Source organism: Molothrus aeneus, chromosome 23, assembly GCF_037042795.1.
Source record: "Molothrus aeneus isolate 106 chromosome 23, BPBGC_Maene_1.0, whole genome shotgun sequence".
NCBI classification, from domain to species: Eukaryota; Metazoa; Chordata; class Aves; order Passeriformes; family Icteridae; genus Molothrus; species Molothrus aeneus.
In genome coordinates this window covers 1,705,896-1,733,658 of record NC_089668.1, presented here as the reverse complement: position 1 = coordinate 1,733,658, position 27,763 = coordinate 1,705,896, and the positions used below count along the sequence as shown (strand labels likewise).

The window sequence follows — 27,763 nt, the reverse complement described above, 5'->3', positions numbered from 1 at the left end:
AGGGCAAAGCAGAGGGGCCAGGGCGGTGGTGACTTGGCCAAAGGTGACTCAGAGGAGCTGCTTTGGTGGCCATTGCCCTCAGGGAGCTTCCAGGGAAATCCCAGGCACTGGGATGGGGACAGGGCCTTGCAGGGGTGGCTGTGGGAGGGCCCGTGGGGTCCAACAATTTAATTCCAGGGACAACTCTGGTTCCTGGGGCTGCTCTGGGGAAAGCATTGTCCCCAACGTCCCACCTGGGCCACTGCTCTCAGCATCCTCAGCTCCCACACACCCACAAAGTGCTGGAAATTTGCCTTTTTCTCCTGTTCTTGCCCTCCTTTCACCTGTACCCAGCCCTGCTGCACAGGGAGAGGGAGAAGAGAGACCTCTCCTCTTCCCAAGCCTTTGGGAACAGCATTCACGTGGGCAAAGGCAGCTGGAAGATTTCCCTGCAGCTTTGGAAAGGACGAGCTGGATTCAGGTCGAACGACAACCAAGAGTCTTTATTCCAAGAGTCCCTTAGGATGGTTGCAGACATACAGACACACGTACATATTTACACTCTTACACACCTCACAGAGTTTGAACCAATAAATTAAAACAAAAAGAGGGCGAGGGGGATTTCTGTTTTTTTTTTTTCCTTTCCTTTTTTTTTTTCCTTTTTCTGTCGTGTAAGAAACAACTCCCCAAGGCGAGGCTGGGGGAGCCAGCTGGAGGATGGCAAACAGAAGCCAACAGGGACACAGCCCTGGCCCAGAAGCTGCAGAGTGACAGTGGGAGTGTGCTCAGCTCACACTCTGGCCTCGATGCATTCCAGCTGGACCATCTCGTCCAGCCGGCAGCCCTCGGCTTGGGCACAGTGGCTCAGGTGGGCACTTGGGCTCTGGGCACCTCTTGCTCGGGGGGTTTGGGGGCAGCCTGCTGCAGTCTGGCACTGGGGGGACTCGCACTCGTCCGAGGTAAGGTCGGGCACGTCGTCAGACTGGCTGTCCGAGCTCTCCAGGTCGCTGCGGATGCTCTCGGGCTGGGCCAGGGTGATGTCCCACGTCTGGCTGCCAATGCAGTCCTTTTGCTCACAGCTTTGGTGTTTGCACGTCTGCTCCTGCTTGTTGTCCTCCTCCTCCTCCTCGTCCTCCTCCTCTTCCTCGTTCTCTGCCATCTGGGTGTGGACGTGCAGGGAGTCCTCTGTGCTGCTGCCGCTGGTCAGCTGGTAGTGACTGGGTTTGGCTTCAATGTCCACCTGGATCTCCATGTTATTGCACTCCCTGCAGGGACAACCACCACCCTCACGTTACTGGGCTCAACTGGGAGGATCACACCCCCCCAAACAGGAGCAAGATGCTGCTCATCACCCCACAACCCACTGCTCTCCTTGAATCCTCCCAACAGAGCCAAGATCATCCCAAAGATGAGCCAAGGAAAGCTCCAGAGTCCCCTCAAACTGCCAGAACAGCCCCTGAGGGTGCTGGGCTGCAGATCCCCTCCCCACACATGGAGGCTGCTCCCAAACTGTCCCAGCCCTTCTCCTGTGCTAGAAGGATGGAGGATCACACCCCCCAAACACGAGCACGAAGCTGCTCATCACCCCACAACTCACTGCTCTCCTTGAATCCTCCCAACAGAGCCAAGATCATCCCAAAACTGAGCCTGGGGCTGGGCTGGGAAAGCTCCAGAGTCCCCTCAAAGTGCCAGAACAGCTCCTGAGGGTGCTGGGCTGCAGATCCCCTCCCCACACATGGAGGCTGCTCCCAAACTGTCCCCAGCCCTCCTCCTGTGCTAGAAGGATGGATCCCTGTGCAAACACAGCCATCCCACCACCCACAGAGCCTGCATTTTTCCAGGACAGCCTCCACCAACGCTCTCCCCAGCACTCCAGGTCCTCCTACCTGTCCTGGGGGTTGTAGGAGCTGATGATGGAACCAGCCATGGCTCGGGTGCTGGCGTTGTCACTGATGGCCCCCAAACTGACTGAGTCTTTGGGGAAAATCTCCTTCTGCACATCTGCCTGGACTTCCAGCCTGCAGGAAAGAAGAGGGTTCCTCAGAAATGCTTTAGGGGCACCAACCCATCCCTGCTCCTCAAGGGAAAGCAAGAATCCCCGTGAGCTGGCCCAGGTCAGTGTGACAGCAGTTTAAGCCCAGTGGCTGCTCTCGTTGAGGCTCATTTTTGGCTGCATTTAGGCAGATCCATTCTGTTTTCCATGACGAAAGTAAGGCCGTGTTTACATCCATGACTCACACGATTCCTGCTCAGAGCTGATTTCCATGGATCTCACAGAGCCGTGATTACATCCTGGCTGCCACATCAACACGTGGCTCTAATTACCCAGCAAACTGACTCACAGGCAAGTTAGGAGGAAAACTGTGGTGTAACCTCCTGACTTGGAGAGCCATGATCCTGCCTGCAGAACAGGAAGCATCAAAGCCTCCAGGCTGGGATAACAGGGCTGGAATAGCTTTAAGCAGGGCAGGCAGGAGCTCTGTGCTGTTCCAAATTCAGCTGAAGCATCAGCTCTGTGGTCTCAAGGAGCTCAGGAGGGATCTGTCCTCCTTGCAAGGACTAGAAACAGAATCATGGAATGGTTTGGGTTTGGAAAGGACTTTAAAGATCATCCAGTTCCAACCCCCATATACAGGAACGCTTTCTCCTAGACCAGGCTGCTCAGAGCCCCATCCAACCAGGTCTTGGAATATCTCCAAGGATGGGGACCCCACAACCTCTCTGGGCAATCTGTGCCAGTGTCTCCCCACCCTGACTGGCTCTGGGTTCCAGATCATCCTAAGTGATCTCCTAGACCTGGTTATTCTACAGCAGACCCAGACAAAACACCACGACACAACCCCTAGATCCAAGCAGCTTCACTCACACTCCTGGGAAACTCCCCAAAACAAACCCACTATCCACTATCAAACACACTTCCCACTGTCCCAGGGTGCTCCAAGCCCCATCCAACCTGTCCTTGGATACTTCCAGGGATCCAGGGGCAGCCCCAGCTCCTCTGGGCATCCTGTGCCAGGGCCTTGCCACCCTCACAGGGGAGAATTTCTTCCTCACATATGATCTAAATTTTTTCTCTTTCAGTTTAAAGCCATTCCCCCTTGTCCTATAACTATCTTCCTTTGCAATTAGTTGTTCTCCAGCTTTTTACTAAGACTCTTTAAGCACTGGAAGGTCACATTGAGGCCTGCCCTTGTGGACATGGCTGCTTTCAAACCTCCAGGAACTCTGCTGGGGGGGATTACTCCAGAAAGAAATGTGTCTAACCCTCCCATGGAATGGAAATAAATAAAAAAAGAGGTAAAAAAAAAAATACAACTTTTCATATCCAATGAAGAATTTATCCATGATTTTTAACCTCCATTTATCATTTATCCAAAAATCATTTACCCACGATTTTTAAGCCGAGCCTGTAGGCTCACTGAAGTGAGCCAACACCCACACAGCCCTTGGGGAGCCCTCTGCTCTCCCCAGAGCCCAGTTACCTGCTGTACTTCCCCTTGCTCCCCGAGAGGACTCCCCCGCTCAGGGTGCCCCCGGACAGGGCAGCAAAGCTGGCGGTCTCGCTGTAGTTGCCCTGGATGACACTGAGCCCGTCTGTGGGGCTGCCACTGGTGCTCAGCACACTGGTCAGCCCCTCAATGCTGCTCTCTCCAATGCTGGGGTTCTTCAGGGCTCTCCAGGCGTCGGCCACTGCGGGGAAGGAGAGCACAGGGGGTTGGAATTGGCAGTGGGAGCGCTCGGCTGTGATGTCTCAGATTTGGGAGACATCAGGACCTCAAAGCATTTGATGACAAGAGGCAACAACAAGAGCATTTTGCTTCACCCCCTTCCCATCACCAGTTATTACCTGTGATGGGTCCATCATCTTCATCAAACTCGATTTTCACCCCCTTTCCATTGGCTGTGCTGACCCCGCAGCCGCCACCCCGGCACAGCGAGATGGGCACGACCCCATAGACGTAGGCCAGCATGATGGGGACCCCAATTCCTGCAGAGGAGGATGAGCTGGGTTAAGAGGAGCTTAAAGATGTGTTGGGCAGACAGAAAAGATTTTTTAGAGACTCTCTCAGTCGTGTTTTTGTTGCTTTTAAAGGCTCCAATTCACAATTATGCAGACAGAGAGTGGAGGAGCACTGTGGGCTGAGTGGGGGAACCCCAAGAGCACTGAACCCCCAAGGCATCAGCCACCAAAGCATGACAGGAGACAGCTCTGTGTGACAAAGGGACTCCAGGATGGGCTGTGGTGGTGCAGACAAGCCCTGTGCTGGCTGTGGGCCAGCCTGAGCACACCAGGATGTGAGACAGCATTGTGCCCAAAGCCACAGAGAGCCACACTCTGCAAATTGTCCTTTGGCCACCCCCATGGCACTGGGCTGGGCCACCCACTTGTCTCAGTGGCTCCTGGGCCAGCAGAAGGGACAGGGCTGAGCCCACTTACCAACACTGACAGCAGCAATGACTGGGGAGGCAATGACAGACAGGGTGACCCCACCAGTGATGGCCAAGTTCCTCTTGTGCTTGGAGGTTTTCTTCCCCTCATACCTGCTGTGGATCTGGTGGAAGAAAATGCACCAGGTGAGAACAGCAGAGTCCCAGAGGACATTAAGAAGTGATTTTACAGCTCTGCCAGCTGCCAGAGCCCTTGAAGAGCCTCATTTTGAGCACAGATCTCCTCACAGAGCAGACCTGGCAGGAGGGTCTGTGTTGAAGAAAAAGCAGCAACAACGAGTACAGGGCTGATGGGCTCAAAAGGGACGCCCTGGGTGCTCCTGGGTCGAGGCAGAGGCACAAAAGAAATGCAAAATGCGCCAGGACTATCAGCCACCACCTTCCCCTGCACACACAAAGCCCAGGAGATAAGAGAAGCTTTAGAAAAGAAAACTGAATTTGGGTCCTATGAGAAGATCCACCCTTCCTATCAGCTCTAAATTTCTGGTCAGCACAGAGAACACCCCAAACCCTTCTGCTCCCCACACTCACCTTCCTCCCCACGTACACAGGGATGCCAATGACCATGGCAGGGATGGCAATGCCAGCAATGAGGGAAATGCCCACAGGAGCTCCAATCAACGTGCCCAGCTGCCAGAGAATCTTCTTTTTACGACTCCATGGCTTTTTGCCCCAGAATGTACAGCCAGAGGGGCTTCATGGAAGGGAAAAAAATGACATGAGCACTCCAGCAATTCCTGTAAGCTCCTGAGAACCCCAAGGTCAACTTGCACGTGAATAACATCCAAAATTTAGGAAGCAGGTAGACAACACAAATAAGTTTTCTGTCTTTTCTACCCCCAAACTTAGGAAGGAGGTAGAGAACACAAATAAGTTTTCTGTCTTTTTTATACCAGAACTTAGGAAGGAGGTAGAGAACACAAGTTTTCTGTCTTTTTTACCCCCAAACTTAGGAAGGAGGTAGAGAACACAAACAAGTTTTCTGTCTTTTTTATACCAGAACTTAGGAAGGAGATAGACAACACAAATAAGTTTTCTGTCTTTTCTACCCCCAAAACTTAGGAAGGAGGTAGAGAACACAAATAAGTTTTCTGTCTTTTTTTCCCCCAAAAGGTGATTATCACACTATTGGGTCCATGTTTAATAGTCAGTACACCAAGAGCTCCCAAAGGTAATCGCATCAGGAGCTTTGTTTGGTGTGGGAAGAGCATCTGAGTGCTGCAAAGTGGGACCAGAGTTCATCTCTTTGGGTCAGAAACAATAACATTTGGCTGAAGCAGGAGGGTGAAAGTCCAGCAGGGGCAGTGAACTCCTCCACAGAGGCTGGGAGAGGCACGTGCTGGTGCCCTGCTCACCTGAGGTAATGCAGGTCTGAGATCTCCTTCATGCAGAGCCAGCAGAACTCGCAGCCGCACACGGCGCACGTCATGTGGTTGCAGCTGCCATCGTTCATCTTGATGATGTAAGCGCTGCAGCGCGGGCACGGCTTGATGTCATCAGCTGAGGGGAGGAAACAGGGGATCCAGGTGGCATCGCTGCTCTCAGAGCCAGCAATCAGCCAGGGCATTCCCATCAAGGATTGGAATCTTTATTTGCTCACTAGCAGAACACCTCTGCTGCTCGCAGGGGATGGGGTGTCTTCAATTTATCTCAGAGAAGATAATTTTGATGTGACAGACCCCACCAACAGCAGGGACTGGGAACAACAGCCACTTTTAAAAGCTTCGTTCTAATCTTGAACGGGATGTACTCCAGAATTCGTGCTTAAACACAGGGAACAAGTCCTACCTGCCCAGCACAAGGAGCCATTATTGAATTGCTCCATGCAGGTGATTCATGGGCCAAGAACAACACAACAGCTGGGAGAACAGGCACTGGAGAAACCCCAAACCTGGCCTTTAGGGGAGCAGGGGCTGCAGCCACACACAGCTGCAGAGGCTGCCCAGGCCCCAGCCTGCTGCTGGCAGAGCAGGATAAGGGGTTTTCATCCCTTCCTTAATTCAGGCATCATCTGATCGTGGTTATGCAATGGCTGTGCCGTGGTTCAGGGCTCTGCTGGCCCCTGCAAAGCTCAGCAAGATGAAATCCAGCTGTGAGCCCAGCTCACACCTTATTAATCACCATGCTGGATCCAGCACGGCAGGGTGGGGAGAAACCACTGTCTCAAAAACCTCCCTTCCCATGGCTAAGTGCCCTTCCTGGCAGGGATCTCTTTAACAGCATAGAAAAACTGGGTTTTTCTGCTGGCTGGGGCAGCATCTATGCTGTCCGTTCTTAGGGTTCTCTAAATTTGGGCATGTTGGACCTCAGCACACCACTAAGCCACCTCAGAACCACCCACGACAGCTCCACGCTGGGTGAATTAATATTTAAACTCCTCACACAGAAGGAAAACCAGGGTATTTTGTTTGGGGGTAGGGCAGAGCTTTAACAAATGGCCTCACTGCCCACTTCCAGAGTAAATACAGTTATTTTTAAGGAACACAAACTCAGCAGACACAGCAGCTCCAACCAGGCAGTGGAGGAGTTCTGTGGGTTGGCATTTTTTTGGTAGCTGCCATTACCAAGACCTAACAGTGCACAGAGCAGAGCTCCCCACGCTCAGCTGGCCATGAATGCTGCTCTTCACCACCAGGCAACTTTGAAGCTGCAACAGTAAAAACGTGACTGCTTGTTCAGGGTTTAGATCAGCAAAAAAGCAAGAACATCCAAGATCAAAGGAGCCACAAGCAGAGCTGTGACACAAAAGGACCCAAAGCACATCATCACCTACTGATCTATTTGCTGCTGCTGGAAGAGATCAGATGTGTTCTAACACACAGGAGGAGGGGAAATGACTCTGAGTTTCACAGCTGCTGGAGAACTTCGAGGGGAGGAGGTTTGCACAGTGGTGCTGCTTCCTCATCACACACACACACACACACAAGAGCCAAGCAGCCAAAAAATCAGGGTGTGACTCTTGCAGGGCAAGGAACTGGAGCCTAGTGGGTCTCTCTGAACTTGGGATATTGTAAGAGCCAAAATGAGGGATGGGTGGGTTCTTCAAAATGCAGTTTATTGTATCCAAGAGGTTCCAGCAGTCCAGGGTGGTGGGTGACAGAGCTGTGCCCACAGCTGTCAGCTCCAGCTGCAGGCAGGCCTGGAGACCCTTTGGGTTTGGTTACAATGCATTATGGACTTTTCTTTTGGTTACAAATGCATTCTATACTTTCTTTTAGGTTACAATGCATTATATATTTTTCTTTTGGTTACAAATGCATTATTTACTTTTTTTTAGGTTACAAATGCATTATATACTTTTCTTTTGGTTACAATGCATTATTTACTTTTCTTTGCTGAGCATCTCAATATGGCAGAACCAATCCATACCTTAACTTTTATCTATAGCCCATCATAACTACTATAATTACCATATTCATGGTACTGTTCTCCGATCACTAAAAGTTAGCACATTACAGTTTAAGCTAGAAGTTGTTTTTCGGTTTTCTTGCAGTGGAAAATTCTGAGCCCTTTTTTCTACTTGCAACATTGGCAGGCTTGTTTGCCTGTGCTATCTTTCTGCTTAGTAAAAATATATTTTTGTTTTGAGGCTCTTTCAACCCCTTCTGACTAACACACCCTTTGCCTCCTTGGTTTATCCACTAAGACTGGCTTAGCAACTCTTTTCTTCTATCTCAAAACTTGCTTTTATTCCTATTCCTTCTCCCGATTCCACATTCAAAAATCTTTCTGCCAAGCACACACACCTGAGAGAGACTTTCTTGTCAAACTTTCACCCTTCCCAAGAGGATATTTTATGGAAAAAAGGGCGAATCCATACCTGGCCCGGACTCCTGGCCGTAGCTGAGGCCCGAGGTGTGCTTGGTGCGTACGCGCAGGGTCTGTGCCCGCTGCTGCCGGGCCATGTCACACGTTTGGTTGGGGTGCCAGATCTGCTTGCAGTGGTAGCAGAACTCTGTCTGGCAGCCCTCCCTCTCACAGGTCAGCTTGGGGCAGCTGGCACAGCCGTAGGCGATCACTGCGTACCTGCGGGCAGGAAGCGAAACACAGAGTTCCCAAGTGAGAGTTGCTTTTATAAAAGTTCCCAAGCAAGAGTTGCTTTTATAAAGTCACCAAGTGAGAGTCGCTTTTATAAAGTCACCAAGCGAGAGTCGCTTTTATAAAGTCACCAAGTGAGAGTCGCTTTTATAAAGTCACCAAGCAAGAGTTGCTTTTATAAAAGTTCCCAAGCAAGAGTTGCTTTTATAAAGTCCCCAAGTGAGAGTTGTTTTTATAAAGTTCCCAAGTGAGAGTTGCTTTTATAAAGTTCCCAAGTGAGAGTTGCTTTTATAAAGTTCCCAAGTGAGGGTTCCTTCATTCACACCCAGAGCCACCAGCCCACCTCGTTCCTGGTCATCAGCCTCCACACCAGACACATTCCTGGGCTCTGCAGGGCCTGGAATTAAGCAGTGCTAATTGGGTTACTCAGGGCAGGGACCTTTCATGCAGGCAGCTTGAGATGCTGAGTTGTTCTCTCCTCAGTAACTGCTGGCAGTTCTCACTGGCAGCTCACACAGGGCAGATTTGTCTGGCCCAGTGTGCCCAGCTAACTCCTTGCTGTTTCCTCCCAGCTGCTCTTTCCAGGCATCCCTCATTTCCTTAGGACAGATCTATGGATGGCCCAGAGGAGTCCAGGAAAGCTGAGCTTGTCCTGGGCACTTCTATCAACTGAATGATCCTAAAAAAGTGGAATAACAGATCCAGAATAACAGTTCCATATGTAGCTAAGTCAACAAGCGAGCTCCTCAGAGCTTCCTTTTCCAAAGAGTGGTGAAGAACAATGCCCTGCTTTTGGAACAAGCCAAAACTGGAGTGAAATAACCAACTGTGCAAGACAGAGAGGCCAAGCTCAACCAGCTCACTGTGACAGCAGCGTGACACGCCCAGAAGGAAGTGTCCTGTGTACACAGAAGCCTAAGCAGCATCACCAAGCAGTGCTGCAGAAATCTGACTGACAGGCACTGAGGATGAGGCTGTTTCCATTGGCAGGGGCTGACATGAGCAATTGCAGAAGCGCCTTCCCAGTCCTGCAACACCCATATGGCAAAAAGGGTATTTTTGTTAGTGGTCAGAGGAGAATAACTCCTATTTAAGGTTTCATATTTAGAGCTTGTGTGGCTCGAGTTGTATTTTGCCTCTTCTTCTCCGAGGCAGCAGCGTGAGAACCACTGAATGTGTCATACCACAATGATTCATATCCCGTGGGAGTTTGAGCAACTTCATCCTGCCAGGCTACGACAGCATCGCCAGAGAAACAACATCTGAGGGCTGCCAGGCACGACTGCAGCTCTACCTGTGCATCCACACACCTGCACCTGAGCCCAGCAGCAGGGGAGGTGGGAAAACTCCAGCCCTGGAAGTGTCCTAGCCCATGACTGGATGAATTTTAAGGTCCATTCCACCCCAAACCACTCTGTTCCTATATGATAATTCTGTGATGGAAATGACCCAGGGGGTTGGGAGGGATGAATTTGATTCCTGTGCATCTTGTCTAAGGAATATCCCATTAAACTTCTTCACCCTGCCACTACGCCCTGGTCTGCCCTTGGCAATTAATTCAGCCCATGAGTGGATGAATTTTAAGGTCCATTCCACCCCAAACCACTCTGTTCCTATATGATAATTCTGTGATGGAAATGACCCAGGGGGTTGGGAGGGATGAATTTGATTCCTGTGCATCTTGTCTAAGGAATATCTCACTAAACTTCCTCACCCTGCCCTTGGCAAAACAGAAAGGAAAAGCTTCATTTGCCCAGCTGTGTTGTGACACTGCTTTTTCAAACCAGAACAGCAGTCTAGGAGAGCTCAGTGTAATATATTAAGCACACTCTAAATTAACTCCTCACTCAAAATGTTGCGTTTTTTTAAACACTCAAGAAATTTAAATCATCAGCATTTATATTTTATTGCTGGAGCTGAAATGATAAATACCATGCACAAGCCCACAGCTGTGGGGAAAGAAGCTCCAGGACTGTCTAGTGGGGATGGAAATAACACATCTCCACGTCAAGGTCAACTGGAAAGTGGGTTTTGAAGTGAAATGCTGAGGAACAGTCATGGCAGGATTCTCCTCTCCCACTGACCTCTGCCATATTGCTGGCTTAAATGACCATTTTTAGGCTCAATTCCTTCAGGTAAGAAGAGAAACTGAGTTCTCCTGCCTGAGTTTTCCCCACAAAGCAACGTGAGTGTCTTTCTGAGACCCCAGGAATGGCACAGCTCCATTTCCAGCCCCCTGCTTGGATGGCCACGAGTCTCCTCTGTCCCTCCTCCTGCCCATTCACGGATCTCAGCCCACACACCTCCGTTTTCTTTAAAGGTTCTGTTTTTCTCCCAAGCTTTTGGGAAGGCTGCAGTGTGACAAACACTAGACAGCGATACCACCCGATTGTAGCAAAGGGGGGAAAAAAAAACAACAAAAACCAGAGCTGCAAACACAGAAAATGATTTGTTTTGCGATTGATGGCGCATCAATTGACCAGCGTTTCCATGGCAACACGCACCGGTGTTGTGTTGCCCTCCTCCTCCTCCTCCTCCTTCTCCCGGGCAGCACAGCCAGGCTCTTTCATTTAGGAAATGCTGTGGGATGCAGGAGGAAGGCACAGGATGTTTTTAGGGTCCTGTCACAGCCCTGCAGCCCCTTGGTGCTGCCACCTCGGTGGGGGTGACCAGAGAACGCCACCCCAGCCCTTGTGGGGCGGCTCGGTGGCATCGGAAATAATACAACTTTTAGCATTTTTTGTTGTGACTTCACTCAGGGGTTTTGTTGGCCTTTGCCCAGGGGGAGGGGAATTGAAGTTTCTCTTCAAAAGGCCGGGTGAGGCCTCATGAGCTGAACATCAACAGATTGGGAGGAGCCAGGAGAAACAGAGGAAGTAAAGGGACATCAACAAACATCACCCCCTGGTGAGGCTGGAGACACCTGGTCTGGGGAAAGATCGATAAGAGAACCGAAGAATGAGGACTGAATTAGCATCGAAGGGATCAATAGCCAATAGGAGATGGAATAATTTTGGAATTTAAGACCAACAGTGAATTTCTTTGGGGTTTTTAATGTGTAAATATGTGAAAAGTCTGGTAAAGAACCAGGTGGGGTGAGGGGATTTTTCACTGCACAAGCCAGGCATGTGTGGATGAAATGATTTCTGCTGCACATCCTGGCCAGAATAAAGGAATGCCTTGATTCTCTGACCCTGAAAGAGTTTCAGTTCGGGGTGACAGTGGTGGGTGACATCCAGTGCCAGACATCACCCTGCCGTGCCCCCAGCCCTACACTCCGTACTACTCCGGCACTACTACAGCGGGGAAAGCCCGCTGTAAATAATTCATACCCTGATTTTACATAAGCACAGCCACACAAGCTCTGCTGGGAAGAATGAATAGGGTGATTAATTCCTCTCCCTGCCGGAGGGCTGATTCCAACAGCCTTTGTTCGAGCGCTACAGACACACCAGCAGCGCTGGTCCACTAGAGCTGTCTCCAACATCTCCAACAGCCCCGGGGTCGCTTCTTGCTCTTCTGGGCAGCTGCGAGGAGGATGCCAGCATGTCACCCGGCCCATCCTGCTCCCCGAGAAGCCAGGGAGGAGGCTTTAGCTCAGAGAAAGAGCCGTGCGTGGCACCAGCCTGCCCAAACCCCCCCAGAGGAAGGGATCAGGCTGCGCTGCTGTCACAGAGGCAACGCCCTCCGGGCCGTGCTGGAGCTGGCTCCTTCCAACCAGCCAGCCCGGGTGACGCCGCTGTTCGTACACCTTATCCTGGGCACAGATAACATCACAACAGTCAGGGAGCTGAGATTCGGTGAGCAGGAACCGGATTTTCTCTAGCCGGTTAGCAGCAGAGGCATTCCCCCCGTGGCTGCTCTATCTCCCTGATCTTATCCCCAGCGCTGCTGAAACGTCGAGATCTTGCACTTGATTTGGCTTCAGAAAGGAGCAAAGGTGTTGTTTGCTGTTAACTTCACCCTCTGAAGGAACAAGCCCTCATACAGGATGCTCGAGAGGCCGTGAAATGGGTAACCTGAGCCAGGTTCACTGATTTGCATAGGATGCCTATTACAAGGCTCTGATTAAATCTTCACAATCCTCCCACCAACTTTTCCATTCCGACTACTAGGTCAGACTTTCCTTTCATGTTCTTGCTACCCAAAATTGCCATCCAAGCTGAGTCGTAGCTCAACTTCACAGCACTTCTCTTAAGTTCCCCGACCAAGCCCTTTTCCAGGCAGCTTTGGCTCACGCCCGAAACAGAAACCTACCAGAGTTCGTTTAAAAGAAAAGGGAAGAGAAAATGAAAGCAACACGTTCGTAACTACACAGTCATCAGGCTTGGCTGGGCTGACTTCTGGACACACAGACGTTTCCTCACTTGGGAAATGGACAGTGAGTCAACATCACTCCTCTCTGCTGTGTATTGTTGTCCTCATCGGGAAAAAGTGACTGGTTACTGTTCCTTCTTCCCCACTACTGGGGGCTGCAGCCTTGTCCCCATGCACTGTCCCCAGGACCGGCAGAGTCCAGCTGGGAAAGTCCACACTTACCATTAGTGCAGGAGAAAAGGTTTCTGTTCTATTAGGGAAGCGATGGCTCTGCTAAAACCCCCTTCAAGTGATATCACTCCTACCCAATCTGTGTTTTCACAACCCCCAAGGTCAACTCCTGCAGCTCTTGCGAGATAATGGGGATAGATGGAATTTTGGTACCCAAGGCCTCTCAGCTGTCCTGTACAGACTGCAGATAAGCAAAGAACCCCTGCAGCGAGGGCTCTTCATGGGACACAGCAGGACCAGTCGTGTATCATCAGCAGCACCCTGCTGAGGGTGAGCCAGCGCTCTCGGTGCTGTCCTGGGACCCACGTGGGCACGGGCAGGACAGTGAATCCCAGTGCCATCCCGGCCGGGATGCCATCCGCAGGACCTGCTGGGGAGAGGCAGCAGGCACAGCGGGTTCCGCTTCACCCAGCTATCCCAGCATCCCAGCACGTGTTGGGGACAGGCAGCATCCCTCCAGGACAGGGTCTACCTTCCCAACACACCCCAGGACAGACAGACGGGGCAGCACCCTAAGGAGACAGCAGGTTTCCCCTGCCAAGCTGTCCCACGATGTAAAGGACACGCTGTGCCAGGATAGAGAGGACAGGAGGACAGAACCCTAGGGCACAGCTGTTCCCCACTCCCCAGGCTGTCCCAGGACGGAGACACAAGCAGGTCCCCCTCTGCCCGGGCTGTCCCAGCACGGAGCGGCATCACCCCACGGCCACCGCTCGTTCCCCGCATCACTCACCCGCAGTCGGGGGCCGGACACCAGCGGCAGTCGGGATCGGCGGCGAGGCAGCGGCGCAGCATGAACTCCTCGTACTTGGCGACGAGGTGCGGGGAGTCGCGGAGCAGGCGGCGGATGTCGGCGGGGTTGAGGCGCTCGCTGCACTCGGGGCAGCAGATGTTGACGCGGGACTCGGTGATCTCGATGCGCAGGTACTGCCGCAGGCAGGCCCCGCACGACCGGTGCGGGCACGACAGCAGCCGCGGCGCGTTCTCCGCCGGCTGCCGCACCAGGCACAGCGGGCACTCCAGCTCCTCCTCGCCCTCCGGGACCACCGGAGCCTCCTCGGGGGGCGGCGGCGGCGGCGGCGGCGGTGGCGGCGGCGGAGGGGCCGGCGGGGCGGCGGGGGGCGGCGGCGGGGCGGCCGGGGGCGGCTCGGCCTTGGCGCGGCGGCGGCCGCCCGCGGCGGAGGCGGCGGCGGCGGAGAAGACGCTCTGGAAGGAGAGGCGGCGGCGGCGGCCGGGCTTGGGGCACTTGGCGGCGGCCGAGTGGATGGATGAGGAGCGCGGCGATTCGGAGTCCCGCTCGGAGCCCATGGCGGCGAGGTTAGCCCGGCGGTGTCACCGGCGGCGGGGTCCGAGGTGGAGGCAGCGGATCAGTGCGGGGGCTCCGGGCGCCGCGTCCCGCCGGGCGCTGCCTCGGCCGCGCTGTAACGAGAGCGGCGCCGGGGCCGGGTGAGCGCGGCCCCGCCTCGTCCCGCCCCGCACCGGGCGCGGCCGCCGCCGCCGCCATTTCGGTTGTGGGCACCGCCCCCGGGCAGTCCCGGAGCCTGCGGTGCCCGAAAGTGGCTCTGAAGCGTCTCAGTGAGGTAGAGCTGAGCCTCCGCTCTGCTTCTGGGCTCCCCTCAGTGTCCCCCGCCCCTCAGCGCCATTGCTCTCCTCAGTCCCTGTTCCCCTCAGTCCCTGCTCCCTTCAGCGCCATTGCTCTCCTCAGTCCCCGGCTCCCCTCAGTCCCTGCTCCCCTCAGCGCCATTGCTCTCCTCAGTCCCTGCTCCCCTCAGTCCCTGCTCCCCTCAGCGCCATTGCTCCCCTCAGTCCCTGCTCCCCTCAGCGCCATTGCTCTCCTCAGCCCCTGGCTCCCCTCAGCGCCCGACTCTCCTCAGCTTCCCGGTTCCATCAGCACCCCCTGCTCCCCTCAGTGCTCCCATGTCCCCTAAACACCCCTGTCTCCCTTCCATTTCCCCTCAGCACCCTTGGCTCCTCTCAACACCCGGCTCCCCTCAGCCCCTGGGTCCCCTCAGCGCTCCCGTTTTCCCCTCAGCGCCCCGATTCCCTCAATGTTTGGGAATATTTGGGTAACACTCTCAGGCACGTGGTGGCATTCATGGGGTCCTGCATAAGGCCAGGAGTTGGACTCGATGTTCCTGATAGGTCCCTTCTGTCTCGGCTTATTCTATGATTCTCCCTTCAGCTTTACATCTCCTCAACATCCCTCACTCAGTACTGCCATGGCTGCCTCACCTAGGGCCTGGAATAGGGGGAACCTGGCTGGATTGTGCAGAAAAAAAACCAAAACGGTTTCTATTTAAAAAGAACCCTGGGGCAGTTTGCTTTTTAACATCTCTTGTTGTTGAGGGGTGTCTATAACCTCAGGAGCCTCCTCTAAATCCATCCATCCCAGTGAAGCACCTTGTCCCCTGCTGTGTGTCCCTTCTTGATAAGGTTTCTGAAGATCACATAAAGATTTACTCAGCTGGGAACTCCTCCCCGAGTGCCAGGTTTAGAGGCACTGAAACTACAACCCACATTCTCGCTGCATTCATGCAGAAAGTTAAAAGCCTTCGTTTCCTTCCAGGGTTCCCCTGTGCCCAGAGGGGTCTGCCAGCCTCACATCCCATCCAAAGGCAGATAAACTAACAGGAAGGATGCTGCTTCTTATTATGCAGGGGAGATGAAGCAGAAAGATCTGCTGTGTCTACGAAGAGCCTCTTAAATCAGCACAGAAGGAGCTGCCTTGCCTTAGACTGTCAGCTCTGCCTGGACAGACTGTGGTTATTCATGTGACAAGTGTGGCTCCATCACTGTCTCCCAGCTATCACCATTCCTGAAATCATCTCCCTCAGCAAAGCCTGTTTGCATGATTATGATTAGCAGGATCCTTCCAAGAACTGGGATGGGAACAAGGAACCAGCATTTCGGTGCTGGTGCTGCTGGATTGCTGTAGGCAAAGACCCCAGATCTGCCGGCACCGCGAGGATAATGATGACACTTCCCTGTCTGATGGGTGAATGAAGGCACAGAAGGAGTAAATCACCTGCACAAATGAAGCTTCCTCCTGTCCTAAATGCCCTGCAGCAATCCTGCTTTTCCCTGTGCTCCTTCTCCATTAATTCTGTGCCTGCCCTACACCCTCCCTAGCTGCTTATCCCAAGATGTCTGCTACACCCAAGTCCTTCCCCAGAGATTGCATTCCCCAGACATTTGTCAGCCCTTCACGTTCCTGCCACAGCACACAGGGCTTTGGACCAGCTGGAAGTTTTGGACCACATTTAAGTTTGGCCTCAGAGTGGTAAATTCCTGCCTGGGATCAAAAAAACCCTGTTTATTAGCAAGTAAATTTGGCAAGGGCCAAACAGCTCTGCTCCAAGAGAAGCAGGGATGCTTCCAGGGTGTCTGTGGAGCACATTTTCCCTGAGCAGTGAGTTGCTGAGCTGTGGTCCTTGGGCAGGCATGAAGATTTCCCTGATACTTTGTGGTGTGGAGCTCCCAGAGGAAAAGGACCCTTTTCCTTGGGAAAGGAGAGCTAGATGAAGAAGGGAGAGATGTTATAGTGGTGTAAAACGAGATTATATTGAAATTAACTACTCCTGTCTTGAGACAAGCCAGGTATGAGGCATTTTCAAATGGCTGTCGCTGCCCATCTGTAGCAGAGACTGTCTTGCTTTGATGATTTCACTAGAAAAATCACACTCTTGACTGAAATAGAGAAACCTGAACAGGACTTGTGTGGGACGGATCTCCCAGACAGCGCTGTGCCAGCTCAGCCCTACGTCCTCTGCAGCGCAGAAGCAGACTCGAACTAATTGTGGGAAGGTTTCAGCTCAAGAGCTAATGTGAGACAGGCCTGAATTACCAGTAGTGCAGACATAAGAGAGACAGGGAGCAAAACCATCTGGAGCTCCTGGGAAAGGATGGGCTGATGGGGCAGAAATGACTCTTCACTGCCTTATATGAGGAATCACAATACCAGCAAGGCTGGGGGAGGCCACGGTAAATCCGAGTGACTTCAGAGCCATCTTCCCTCCTCCCAAGCTGTGCACAGCTCTTGCCAGTGGTTATGCATCTGAGGGAACTCAGTGCTTTTATGGAGCTCTGAGATACAGATTTCCAACTGTCCGGACCCCACTGTGGTCCCAGCTACTTAAAAACAAGTTCTCCATGGCAGAGGTGTTTCTCCATGGTGTGTTTCCACAGCCCTTGCCAGGAGCAAAGGCTCCGGCTCAGCGTGTTCCCGACGAGCAGTTTGAACCCGGTAGTTTGTTTTGATTCAAAAAAAAAATCCCAAAAAACAACCAACAAAACCACGCCAAGACAAACAGCCAGGAACTGGAGGCAGAGGGCAGGAAAGCAAGCTGCCAGGGAGGAAAGAGGCTGATTGGGAAGTCACCGGCTTGGGAGTGAGATCAGATCAGCCCCTCCCCGGAGCTGCGGGGAAGCTGCCACCAAGCCTGACCGTTAAACTGGGGGATATTTGAAAAGATAAACCCAAACCAAACAAACAAACAACGAAGACACAGAAGGCGGGGGCGTGGCGGGGGGGGGGGGGGATTCAAACGCTGCAGCGAATCGTTCTGCAAATCCCAGCTCCAATAGGCAAATTTGCTTTTGCTTACGCTGGCAGAAAGCTGGAAGATTGCTGACTTCCGACCCCGCTGGATTTGGCACAGGCGGCTTTTAAAGCTGCCTGAAAGCTCTGTGTCCCCCAGGAAGGCTTCCAGGGAGAAGGCTTTGTCCAGACACCGGTTGGAGCCACCCCACACTGCCCAGTGCCGTTCCCAGCCTGGATGGAGCCACTGGGGGAGGCTGAGCTGGGCTGGATCTGCTTTTGGGAGGTATTTCTCTTTCCAGAGAAATATCCTCGTCACCCACAGCCCAAAAACCCCCTGCAAAGCAGAGCGACAGCTCTGTCACTGTCGAGGAGGAAGCGCCTCTGGTGATGTAATGAAAATTCCCCTTGGTAATTCAGAGAGTGAAAGCAGAGGCTGAGCTGCTGGGAAGGGATTGTGAAAGTCAGACTGCATGGAGGAACCGGGGTGTGCCTGGCCAGGAATATCGCTGTGGCAGGAGGCATGTCCGTTTGTGTTTGCAGCTGATAAAATTGAAATTCCAGCTCCTACCACATCCCTTTTGCCCACCTTTCCCCCCTTCCTGGTGACCCAAATATCACAGGTACGGGAAATACCTGCCTGGTGCTCTCCTCCCTGGCGTGCAGGACACAGGGGGTGTTGAAACATCTGTTTCAGGACACACAAAGATCCAATCTGCCTTAAACCTCTGGAATGCAGGCACTGAGGTGTGAACCCCTCCCTAGCACTGCCTCTTTTCTCTGGAAGTCCGTGGGTCTCCTCAGGGTTTCTCCCACTTTTCCCAGGCAGGGATTGGGGCTTATTCAAGGGGGACAGGCTGCATTGCAGAGTTTAGAGAAAACCCAGCTCGTGTTGCTGCTTGCTGATGAAATGCAGGAAAGAGGGGAGCAGCTTTACACCAGGAATTCTTCCTCGTTTTTGCACAGGGAGGCTCGAGAATGACTCAGCTCTGATTTTACTGGGCAGGCTGAGACCTTTGGCCCTATTCACGTGGGACAGCCAGGGCTGTTAAAGTGATCCAGGTGCATCAGGATGCCAAAATGCAGATGGCAGTTTCAGGGGTCTCTCTGCTGAGGAGCCACCACGGGCCCCACCTGAGATGTGCTGCACTCACAGCATCTGGAGGAAGATGAGAGGGGCAGACAGATTTAAGTAGCACAGAGGTAATTTTAAACCTCTCAGAAGTGCACTGAGAGGTGCCCCCCAGCTCCCTGCCCTGGAGAGTTGTGCCAGAGGCACGTGGGCGTCCCTACTCCTCTTTTAGGGGTCCCAGCTCCAGGGCAGGGATGTCAATCTCGGCTTGCCCGAGGCATTTGGCGAGGTTTAACCCCGAGAGCCCGGAGCTCTGCACTAGGAACACTGAATGTTCACGGGGAGCAGCTGTGATTGCAAGAACTGAAGCTCATTGGGGTCATTTTCTGCCAGGGCCCCGGGGAAGCACTGGCTCATAATGACATGCACTGTGATCGTTTGTCAGATGGAGAGGTCATTAACGGCCACTCATGTCTCTCCAGGGAAGACACCCGTGGCTGGGGAGAGCTCTCCCCAGTGTGCACATCTCTGCCTCTCTCCACTTAGTTCGTGTTCTGTTTGCCTCTCCTGGTCCCCTGAGATGTGTTCAGGGAAGGAAGGAGATGATTGTGCTTGACTCCTCTTTTCTCTGCTGGACTTAACAAGGATTGACATTCTTTTAAATGAAGAGGAAGAGGCAGGAGATGAGAGCCTTGGGATCAGAAATGCAAGGCTCTTCCAAGAGGATTTGTTCTGGTTTAGTCTGTGGTTACACCTCCTCTCCCCTCCATCTCCCCATCCCACTCTTCTCCCTCCTAACACCCACACAGCAATCTTCCACTCCCTGCTGTGACTTTCTGGGGAAGAGGCTGTCATGTGAAATCCTGGGAGAGAGAGAGAGAGAGAGAGAGAGCGATAGAGTTACCACATGGAGCTCTCAGAAAGCATCACAAGAGGCCCTGCAGAGCAGGCCGGCAGCCGGAGGAGCGCCGAGCTCCCCCTCCCCGAAATCCTGGGCGCTCCTCTCACGGCTGGGAGCTGGGGGGAGCGGGGAATCGTCTTGGAAGCTTGGGAGCCGCCTACACACATGGCAAGTCTTGTCAGCAGCTGATAAAAGAGGTGGGAGGTGGGGAGATTTCGAGGGGGAAGGATGTGGAGGCTCTGGTGCCCACACAGCTCCCCCGTCCTGTCTCCTGCAGGGCTCCCACAGCTGGGATGGCCACGGGCTTGGCCCCGTTGGTGACACACGTGCAGTGAGGAGAGACCCCAAAAAGGGACTCGGATGTACTTCAGCAATGACGCAGAGGTAGGGACCATTAAGCAATTACTTATAATAGTAATCTGACATGCTTTTCCCCTCCACAAAAAGCAGCATTTCCTTTTGTAATAAAAGCACAGGCTGTTCTGTGTTCTTTATTCACCTCCACGCTCACTGAACAGCTTTGGGGATAGAAGTGACAATGATCCCCGCTCTCAAGTCACTCTCGCCACTGACCTGCTACCCTTAATGATGGGGGATTTATAACTGAGAAGGTTTAGCGCTGTAGGGTGCTGCCATCAGGATAGGGCTGGCCAGATCCCTATGGCAGGAGGAAGGAGCCAGACTCCCTCCTCACCTGAGTCATTGAGTAGACAATTAAGTGTTTGGTGTTGGCGTAAACACAGGCAAATTAGTCACTGGAGAAAACCTCAGTGCCTGTGATGGCTGGCTGTGGTTAGAAGGTGGTGGTGACAAACACCTGTGACAGCAGAAGGCCAAGAGGCATGGAGATGGCATGGCATGGCATGGCATGGCATGGCATGCTCCTGGCTCTGGAGTATCTCCCTGATGCCAGCTGCTTTTTGGGATGCTCAGCATCTTGCAGGACACGAGCAAACCTGGCCACAGCAGAAGCAGCAAGATCAAAGCGAAATCTTCAGAAGGAGCACCCATGGAGAGCTAAGGCAGAGTTTGTCCTGCCCTTCAGAGAGCAGATGCACAAGGCAGAGCTCTGGCACGGGCTTGGATTTCTGCAAGGAGAACAGAGTGAGGCACTGGCCTGGTTTCCAGGAAAGGAGAACAGTGTGTCACAGAGGAGGCATTGAAAAGACCTGAGGCTTCTGCCTCAGCTTTCGGTCTTACTCCTGCAGACACGTGGGTGCTGGGGAGTTCAAAAGGCTGAACTGGAGGCTGTGCTGCAGCTGGCACAGGACAGGAAGCTGTGGGCTCCTCCTGCAGAGCTGCTGGAGCAGAGACCACAGAGGGTGTCCCCGTGTCTGCTGGAGATCCCTGCTCAGCTCACATCAGTCCCTGCAGCGCTGACCTTTGCAGTGGGACTGTGGAATCCAAGATGGGCAGGAAGGCTTGGTACAAGGCACCATCTCCAGTGCCTGGAGCCCCCCAAAGACACTGGCAGCCCTTCAGCAACATCTCAAAACCTCACAGGATCTCTGACATCCTCTCCAGCTGGTGCATCCCACAGCACAGGTAGGGCTGGGCACACCACACGTTTCCTCCAGCTGACCCACCCATTTCCTATTTTCTGCAGACATGACAACTAGTGAGTTAATCCTGCAGGCCATAAACTAAGCTGTATTAGCAGACACCATCTGTCCTTTTTCATTTGCTGATGCACGACCTATTTTGCTGTGTAGTGGAGCAGGCACTGCAGTTTTGGGGCTTGCATGTTGCAGTGTCCCTATTGCCAGGGCATAATCCACTGTTCACAGGGACCTGCTGGTGGGAGAAAGCTCCAGTGACCTGAGCACCACTGGGACCTGCTGCCATGGGCAGGTGGTGGATGAAGCCTGTCCCTGTGGCTGCCTGGCCTCCAAGGAGGTTTGGGCTTCAATCCCACAAAGCACCTGGAAAGGGAAAGGTCTCAGCAGAAGCTCCAAGGACAAGAGCACAAACTGCCCTCAGCAGGGTCTTCTGAAGCCCCTTCAGCAATGGCCACATCCACATTCCCTCACTTGTCAGGAGGTCGTGGAGAGACCTGAATTCTCATCCCAAAGTGGGGTTTATGGGAACAGGCTCAGCACTCCAGCCACTCTGCTCTGGCCTGGAGTAATTCCTGTGCTTTACAGAGCTGAGCAATGGCAATCACACCAGGACAGGGAAAGACAGGAAGAGAACTCTTCCTTTATCCCACTGGTCATGCCTTGGAGCAGTGTGGTGACCCTTGTCTGGGTACAGAAGTACAGACATTGTGAAAGGTCATAAAACCATCAGGATTTTCCAAGCCAGTTATTCTTTGACTTTACCAGCTCTTGAGGCAATTCCAAAGGTTAGTCCCTTGTCAAAAGAAGCCTCCTGAATTTACCAACTTTCAATTTAACTCAGCGCTGGTGGCAGGAATTTTCCCTGAGTTTTGAAACAAAAAGCCAGGAAATTCTGTGGATGTGTGCTAAGGAGTCAGGAGGGAGCTGAGAGGAGGGCTGGGTGCTAACACACTCATCTGTTCCTCAGAGCCAGCATGATCAGTGGTCACTGACCTCTGGACTCCCAAAATCAGCCAGAGAATTTTCAGCTTCCTGCCTCACTGCACAAAAGCAGAAGAGAGAGTGGAAGGAATTATTCAGACTGGCCTTAGCCAGACCACTCCTCTCTGATTTAGCTCAGTTGCATTATTTGGGTTTTCCAAAGGACTCCCAAGCTCCTGGCTGGGATGTGGCCCAAACCCACCCCCTTCTGTGCCATCAGTGTCCTCTGAGTATCCAGCACTGCCAGAAAGGTGGCCTGGAATCATTCCCCTTTCCTGCTAGTCCAGCTCTTTTCTCTTAGAAACTGACCTAAGCTCTGAACCCTGGGGTTTCCCACCCTGAAAGCTGTGGTAACTCCTGCACAGTCTCACTGCCTGCAGAGGTGTTTGACCCTCAGCTTCCAGCAGCAGCAAGCCCTGCTGCCTCCTTCCTGCCCTCCCTAAGCTTTGCCCAGTGTCCCTTTGTGCTATAGACACTGCATCAGGTGTGAAATAATGTTCCACAACATGCCCTGGTGTTCCTGCAAGCTCTGCCTCCCCATGCTGCCCTGGGAAAAGGAGAGCTGGTGTCAGGATCTCTGTGCCAGGCACAGACTGGGTGCAGTACACCAGTTTGGGGTGTAAATCCCCACTGTGTGAGGCTGATCCCAACTTTTCTTCTGTCTCTCTCTGAGCTTTGGGAGGAGGACTGGCTCAAGAATTGTATTGATCTCAGTCCAGGAACAAACATTCCCCTTCCACAGGCCACAGCCTCCCTCCTGTGTGTCATGTGAGGAAGAGGAGCAGGGAAGGGCAGTGCTTTGCCAAGACTAGAACGTACCCAAAACTGTGGCTGCTGTCTGGAGGTGGGAAGAGGGAGAAAGAGCCCATGTGGTCAGCCCTGGAAAGGGCAGTTCCTGCTGAGAACTGCCTGGGGAACAGTCCCACTTTCATAACCAGCAACAGCTGTGAAAAGGGGAAAGAACAGCGATTCTGGACCCTGCCAGCAGCACCTCTTGCCTGCAGCCGGGCTGGGGGAGCAGAGAGAGCTCCCAGCACAGCCCTCTGGCCCCACAGCAAGGAAAACTTTTGTCATTTTCCAGAGGGCTGAGCCAGCATTAACCGGGTGGGGAATGTGTGAGCCTCTCACTCTGAACATGTGCTTGCTCAGGGTTCCCTTGTCTCAGCTGAGATCTTTCCCTTGGCTGCCAGGCCCCTGTCCCCAGCTCAGCCCAGGGCTGTTCCCCCTGTGCTGTGTTCTCTGCAGCACAACAAGGTGGGCAAAGGGAGAGAGGAGCTGTAGTTTGTCCTTCATTCCTGGGCTGGCATGGGAAGGCAAATGGGGTTTGTTCTGTTGGGTTTTGCTGCTGACCCACACCTTCCTTGATGCAGTGACCACAAGCCCATTCTCTCTAACTTGAAGCACAACCCACCTTTACCACAACCAGGAAATTCCTCTTCTCCCTCAGCCCTTTACCACCATGAGAAACACTCATCCCTCGCTGGGGCTTGTCATCTGTGGGCTGTCTTAACCAATGTTGGAGCAAACTGCCCCCTGTGCTGCCTCAGGCTGGGCTGTGCACAGCAGAAAATTGAGTAGGAGGTTTCTGGGGCAATCAGTGTGCACTGAGACCTCAAATGCTTCTCTGAAATCAGGCCCTGCTGTTGCTCCAGAGCATCCTTCTAACAGGGAGGCAGCAGCCTCTCATCTGCCCAGCCCTGCCATCCCTTTTCCCCTGAGCACCAGAAAAAGTCCAGTGCCTGACACTGAAACAGCAGTAGCTGCCAAGAGCCTCTCAGCTACCACTGAGTTACAGAATCCCTCCCTGCAGGCTCTCAGGAGGAGCTGTCAGCAAAACCAGCCCTATTTAACCAAAGCAGAGACAGCCTGGCTTTACATGGCCTCCCTCTGCCTTTCCCTGCTCCTCTGGAATTGGGCATTTTTTGGGAAAAGCCTCTCAGGGCAGCACCAGCTCCTGTGCTTTCCCCTGGATGTGAAGCTCAGCTCAGCAGCATGCAGGAGTTCACACAGCTCTGGGTGCTGCTCCAGCTATTCCCTCTCCCTTCCATGGATCTCCTGCAGGATCCACAGCCCAGCACCCAGGGGTGCTCCCCATCCCCAGGACGGTGCCCTCAGCATGGGATGAGCAGCGAAATCACAGCTGGAAAATCTGGCAGAGGACATGGAGCAGAGCCCTGTCCCCGGGCTGAGGACCAAGAATGCCTCTTTCCCATCCAACACGCCAAGGCTCTGAGCCCTGCCAAACCCCAGTGTTTGTTCCTGCCTTTGGCAAGCAAAGGATGGCAACAAAAGCATGTGCGAGGCAGAAGGAGTTCAGTGAAGGAGGGAAGTGGGTTTGTCTTGGGTCTCTGTGACCTTTTCTGGTTTGGAAAGAACAGAGATGTGCAGAGATGCTCACAATGCACAGCAAGGCTGTTTCCACTGCCCCAGCAGCAAACAAACCTCGTGGCCTCCTTCAGTCACAAGGAATTGGAGCCCAGAGCCACAGCCCAGCCTTTGGCTGCCGAGGTGGAACCAGGAATCCAGCTCCTGGGAGTTGGTGCCTTTGCCTGTTTGCAAGGAAAATTTATGTGCAGCCATGGAACCTCACTATGTGCCTTGTCCTCCAGCCCTGGTTCTCTGGGATACAGCTCCTGCTGTGGGATGGGAACAATTTTTCTTCAGCTGGCAGCAGCTGAGCCAAGTTGTTTTGGAGTCCATGGACTGGGAGTTGTGTCAGCAGTGCCCTTGGCCATGAGGATCCCATTGACTCTCACCTCTCTCCTTGGAGAAGCAAGCACAGAGAAGGAGCTGTTGGGGCAGGGCCAAGAGAAGGGCTGAGACTGAATGACTCCAGTGATTTCTCCGTGTGCTTCCAGCCCTTACAGCTCAACCTCAGAGAGAAAAAGTGGTGCTGGCAGGAGGAAAGAAGAGGAGTGGGGTTCTGTGCAGGTAAATCAGGAATGCACCTCCATCCTTCAACAGCTGAGAGCCAGGAGCAGGTTTATAGCAAAGATAGAAAAGCTGATTTGGCCAACGGGATAATATTTCTGTTGGGAACCAGAGAACTATTGATTACTCAAGTAACCTCAACTATTTAACAAACAGCTACCTCAGCAGAAAGAAATTTCAGCCTGGCTTTAGGGAGAGGATCAAGGGGTCTCCAGGGTGGCCAGGCAGCCAGTGGGAATGTGTATTCCCACTCTCCTTGACTCTCCTTGCTGCACTGCTGCCCTGCCTGCTCCCAGTGGCACCAGATAAGGAGTGAAAACAAACACCAGGTAGGTGCCTGTGAGTGCCCCTGACAAAGGAAGGGGAAAATGTTCACTGCAGTGGAGTCGTGGCCAAGACAGCCTGTGAAATAGGCAGGATTAAAATGTCTCACAGGACCTGGCTCAGCTCCCAGGGCCTTCTCTGGACACTGGCACAAAGGCAGCTCCTCCTGCTGCTCCAGGTCTCTGCAGAGGCTCACAGGTCCATAGCACTTTTCCCAGGAGGGAGCACGAGTTCCCAGTTAATGTATTTCTGTATTTTTGTGTGCCTGCCAGTGGCAGTCTGTGGTGGGGGCTGAACACACAGGTGACAGAGCATGGCTGTGGGGACAGGGTCACACCAAGGCACCGGGAGCGTGTCAGAGCCTCAGCTGCTGCAGCTGATGTGCAGATGCCAGGCTTTGTAATATTCACATGATCATCCCTTTTGCAGTGTAGGCAAGTATGGGGGAAAGCAAAGAGAGCCAGCTGAGCCACGGAGAAGGTCAAGGACTAGGAGGGGGTGACTTGGCCTTTCTGTTTGTGAGAGGCCCTGGTGCCGTTCCTGCACTGAATTTTGAATAACCTTGAAAAAAATCAAGTTGGAACGTGACTTTGAAGCAGTCTTGCTGCTGGTCATGCAGAACCACAACCTGGGGAATGAAACTGCAGAAGAACAGCAGTGTTAACTCCTCCCTGCACCCTTCCCAAGCTGGCCCTGGGAGCCCAGCTCAGGCTGTGCCCAGTGAGGTCCCCGTTGGGGCACAGGGGCCCATGCAGAGCTGGCTCCCTCCCAGCACAGCTGCCCTGGGCAGAGCTGAGGGCTGGCACAGAGCAGCTGACGGGCCCTCCCCTCCCTGCCTGCCCATGCCAGAGGCTTGGAATGCAGCTGGCCCTGCAGCCACCTGGGTGACAGCACTGCCTGTCACCCTCCCAGCATGGAGCTCCCACCCCTTGCTCCCAGAGAAGCCCCACAGAGCAGCACAAGCTGTTGCTGTTGGCACTTTCCATCCCACAAGCAGCAGTGTGGTCCCAGTAGGGCCAGCACGTGTGCCTTGGTGGGGAGGGACTGTGCCTCACACAGCAATTGCTTCCCCAGTTAAAGCATGTTTATGCTTCTTGTTGCAGTTACACTCTCAAGCACTCCTGGCTGCATTTCTCCATGGTCCCACTGGGTCACAGCCCCCAGCCCTTTAAATGCCTCGGAAAAGTGTTGGTTCAACAAAATGGTCGTGACAGGACCATTGGCCTCTCCCTGTTCTTGGGTTTCAAGCAAGGTTTCTACTTTGTGCCTCTTCCATCTCCACCCCCATACTGGTTTCTGACACCCACAGGGGTCAGCAACACCGGGTTTTTGACCCCAGCTGTGTTTTCCTCAGTCAGGTACACACTGAGAATCCTGACAGGCCAGAATCAGCTCAGCACAGATGAGTGGGGTGCTCACAAACTCATTTTCTACTTTGCTAAGGCTGTGTAACCTAAGTGTAGGTGTAGAGTCCCTACACCCCACTGCTGTGGGATCCCACAAGCAGCAAGGAACCAGCCCAACTCTTGGATTAAGAAAAAGATTAAATTCCCCCCAAGACCACGGGCCAGCACAGCACACAGGTACTGCTGGGCAGAGGTGACTGTCACCCTCACTCCCTCTGCTAACAAAACAGATCCTGTTATGCAACCCTTGTGCTAAAAGGCAACACGACACCCAGAGAGGCTTCAAGGACTTTGTTGTTTTGCCTCCCAGGTCTGCAATCCCCAGGATCCACATGCAGAGAGCTGCTGGCAGTACCCGTGCACCTGGCTGCCTTCCCCAGAACTATTGCACAGGCAGGGGAAGTGCTGAGCCTGCTGGGGATGTGCAGTTTAGGATTCCCACCACAAACGCGCTGCTGGGCTCGGTCCCAGTGCACCAGCTCTGCTCACAGCCTCCTCTTAGATGCAGCTCAGGGGATGGAGTCTCAAACTTCTGATGAATTTCATCAATGATCCGTGCTGTAATCCCCAGGGAGAACTCTGCTCCCCTTCTCCAGCCAGGGACCAGGGCTGCTCTCCAGCCCCTTTATCCTGTTCTGGAAGTGCTGGTACTCCTGGCTGTTCCCAGTGCCACACACGCTGCTGTCCTGGGGGGAAGCATCTGCACCAGTTTCTGCACCAGCCAGCTGGGCTCTGACCTGCTCTCCCTGTCCCACAGCCAAGCCCTGCTGTGCCAGGCTCTTGGGGCATTGTATAACATTCCCGCTGCCCAGGAGCCACCCCCCAGCACCACAACCCCCCGAGAGATGCCGAGGCAGGCGCTGATCCCACAGCAGAGCCCCCCCTGCCCCCGGGCATCCCTTACCTGTCCCCGGAGCCCACTCCGGTGCCGCGCTCTCCCCTCCGCAGTCTCCCCGCTCTCCCTTTCCCACTCCCCTTCCCTCTGCGCCACCTCCCCGCGTGATGTCAGCGCAGCCCGGCCCCCGCAGCCTCCCCAGC

The 27,763-nt window shown here is 53.5% G+C and overlaps 1 protein-coding gene across 1 annotated transcript; it reads right to left on the bottom strand.

The window, feature by feature from the left end:
- Nucleotides 1-455: 455 nt before the first annotated feature.
- RNF19B (ring finger protein 19B) lies at nucleotides 456-27,706 on the bottom strand. The gene is made up of 10 exons (XM_066564876.1): nucleotides 27,630-27,706; nucleotides 13,748-14,433; nucleotides 8,249-8,454; nucleotides 5,784-5,928; nucleotides 4,960-5,122; nucleotides 4,418-4,532; nucleotides 3,827-3,967; nucleotides 3,462-3,669; nucleotides 1,866-1,997; nucleotides 456-1,244 (listed from the first exon to the last, which is right to left on the bottom strand). Exons 2-10 carry the CDS (start codon nucleotides 14,320-14,322, stop codon nucleotides 770-772), a joined length of 2,160 nt encoding a protein of 719 aa, XP_066420973.1. The 5' UTR covers nucleotides 14,323-14,433; nucleotides 27,630-27,706; the 3' UTR covers nucleotides 456-769.
- Between the last annotated feature and the right edge of the window lie 57 nt (nucleotides 27,707-27,763).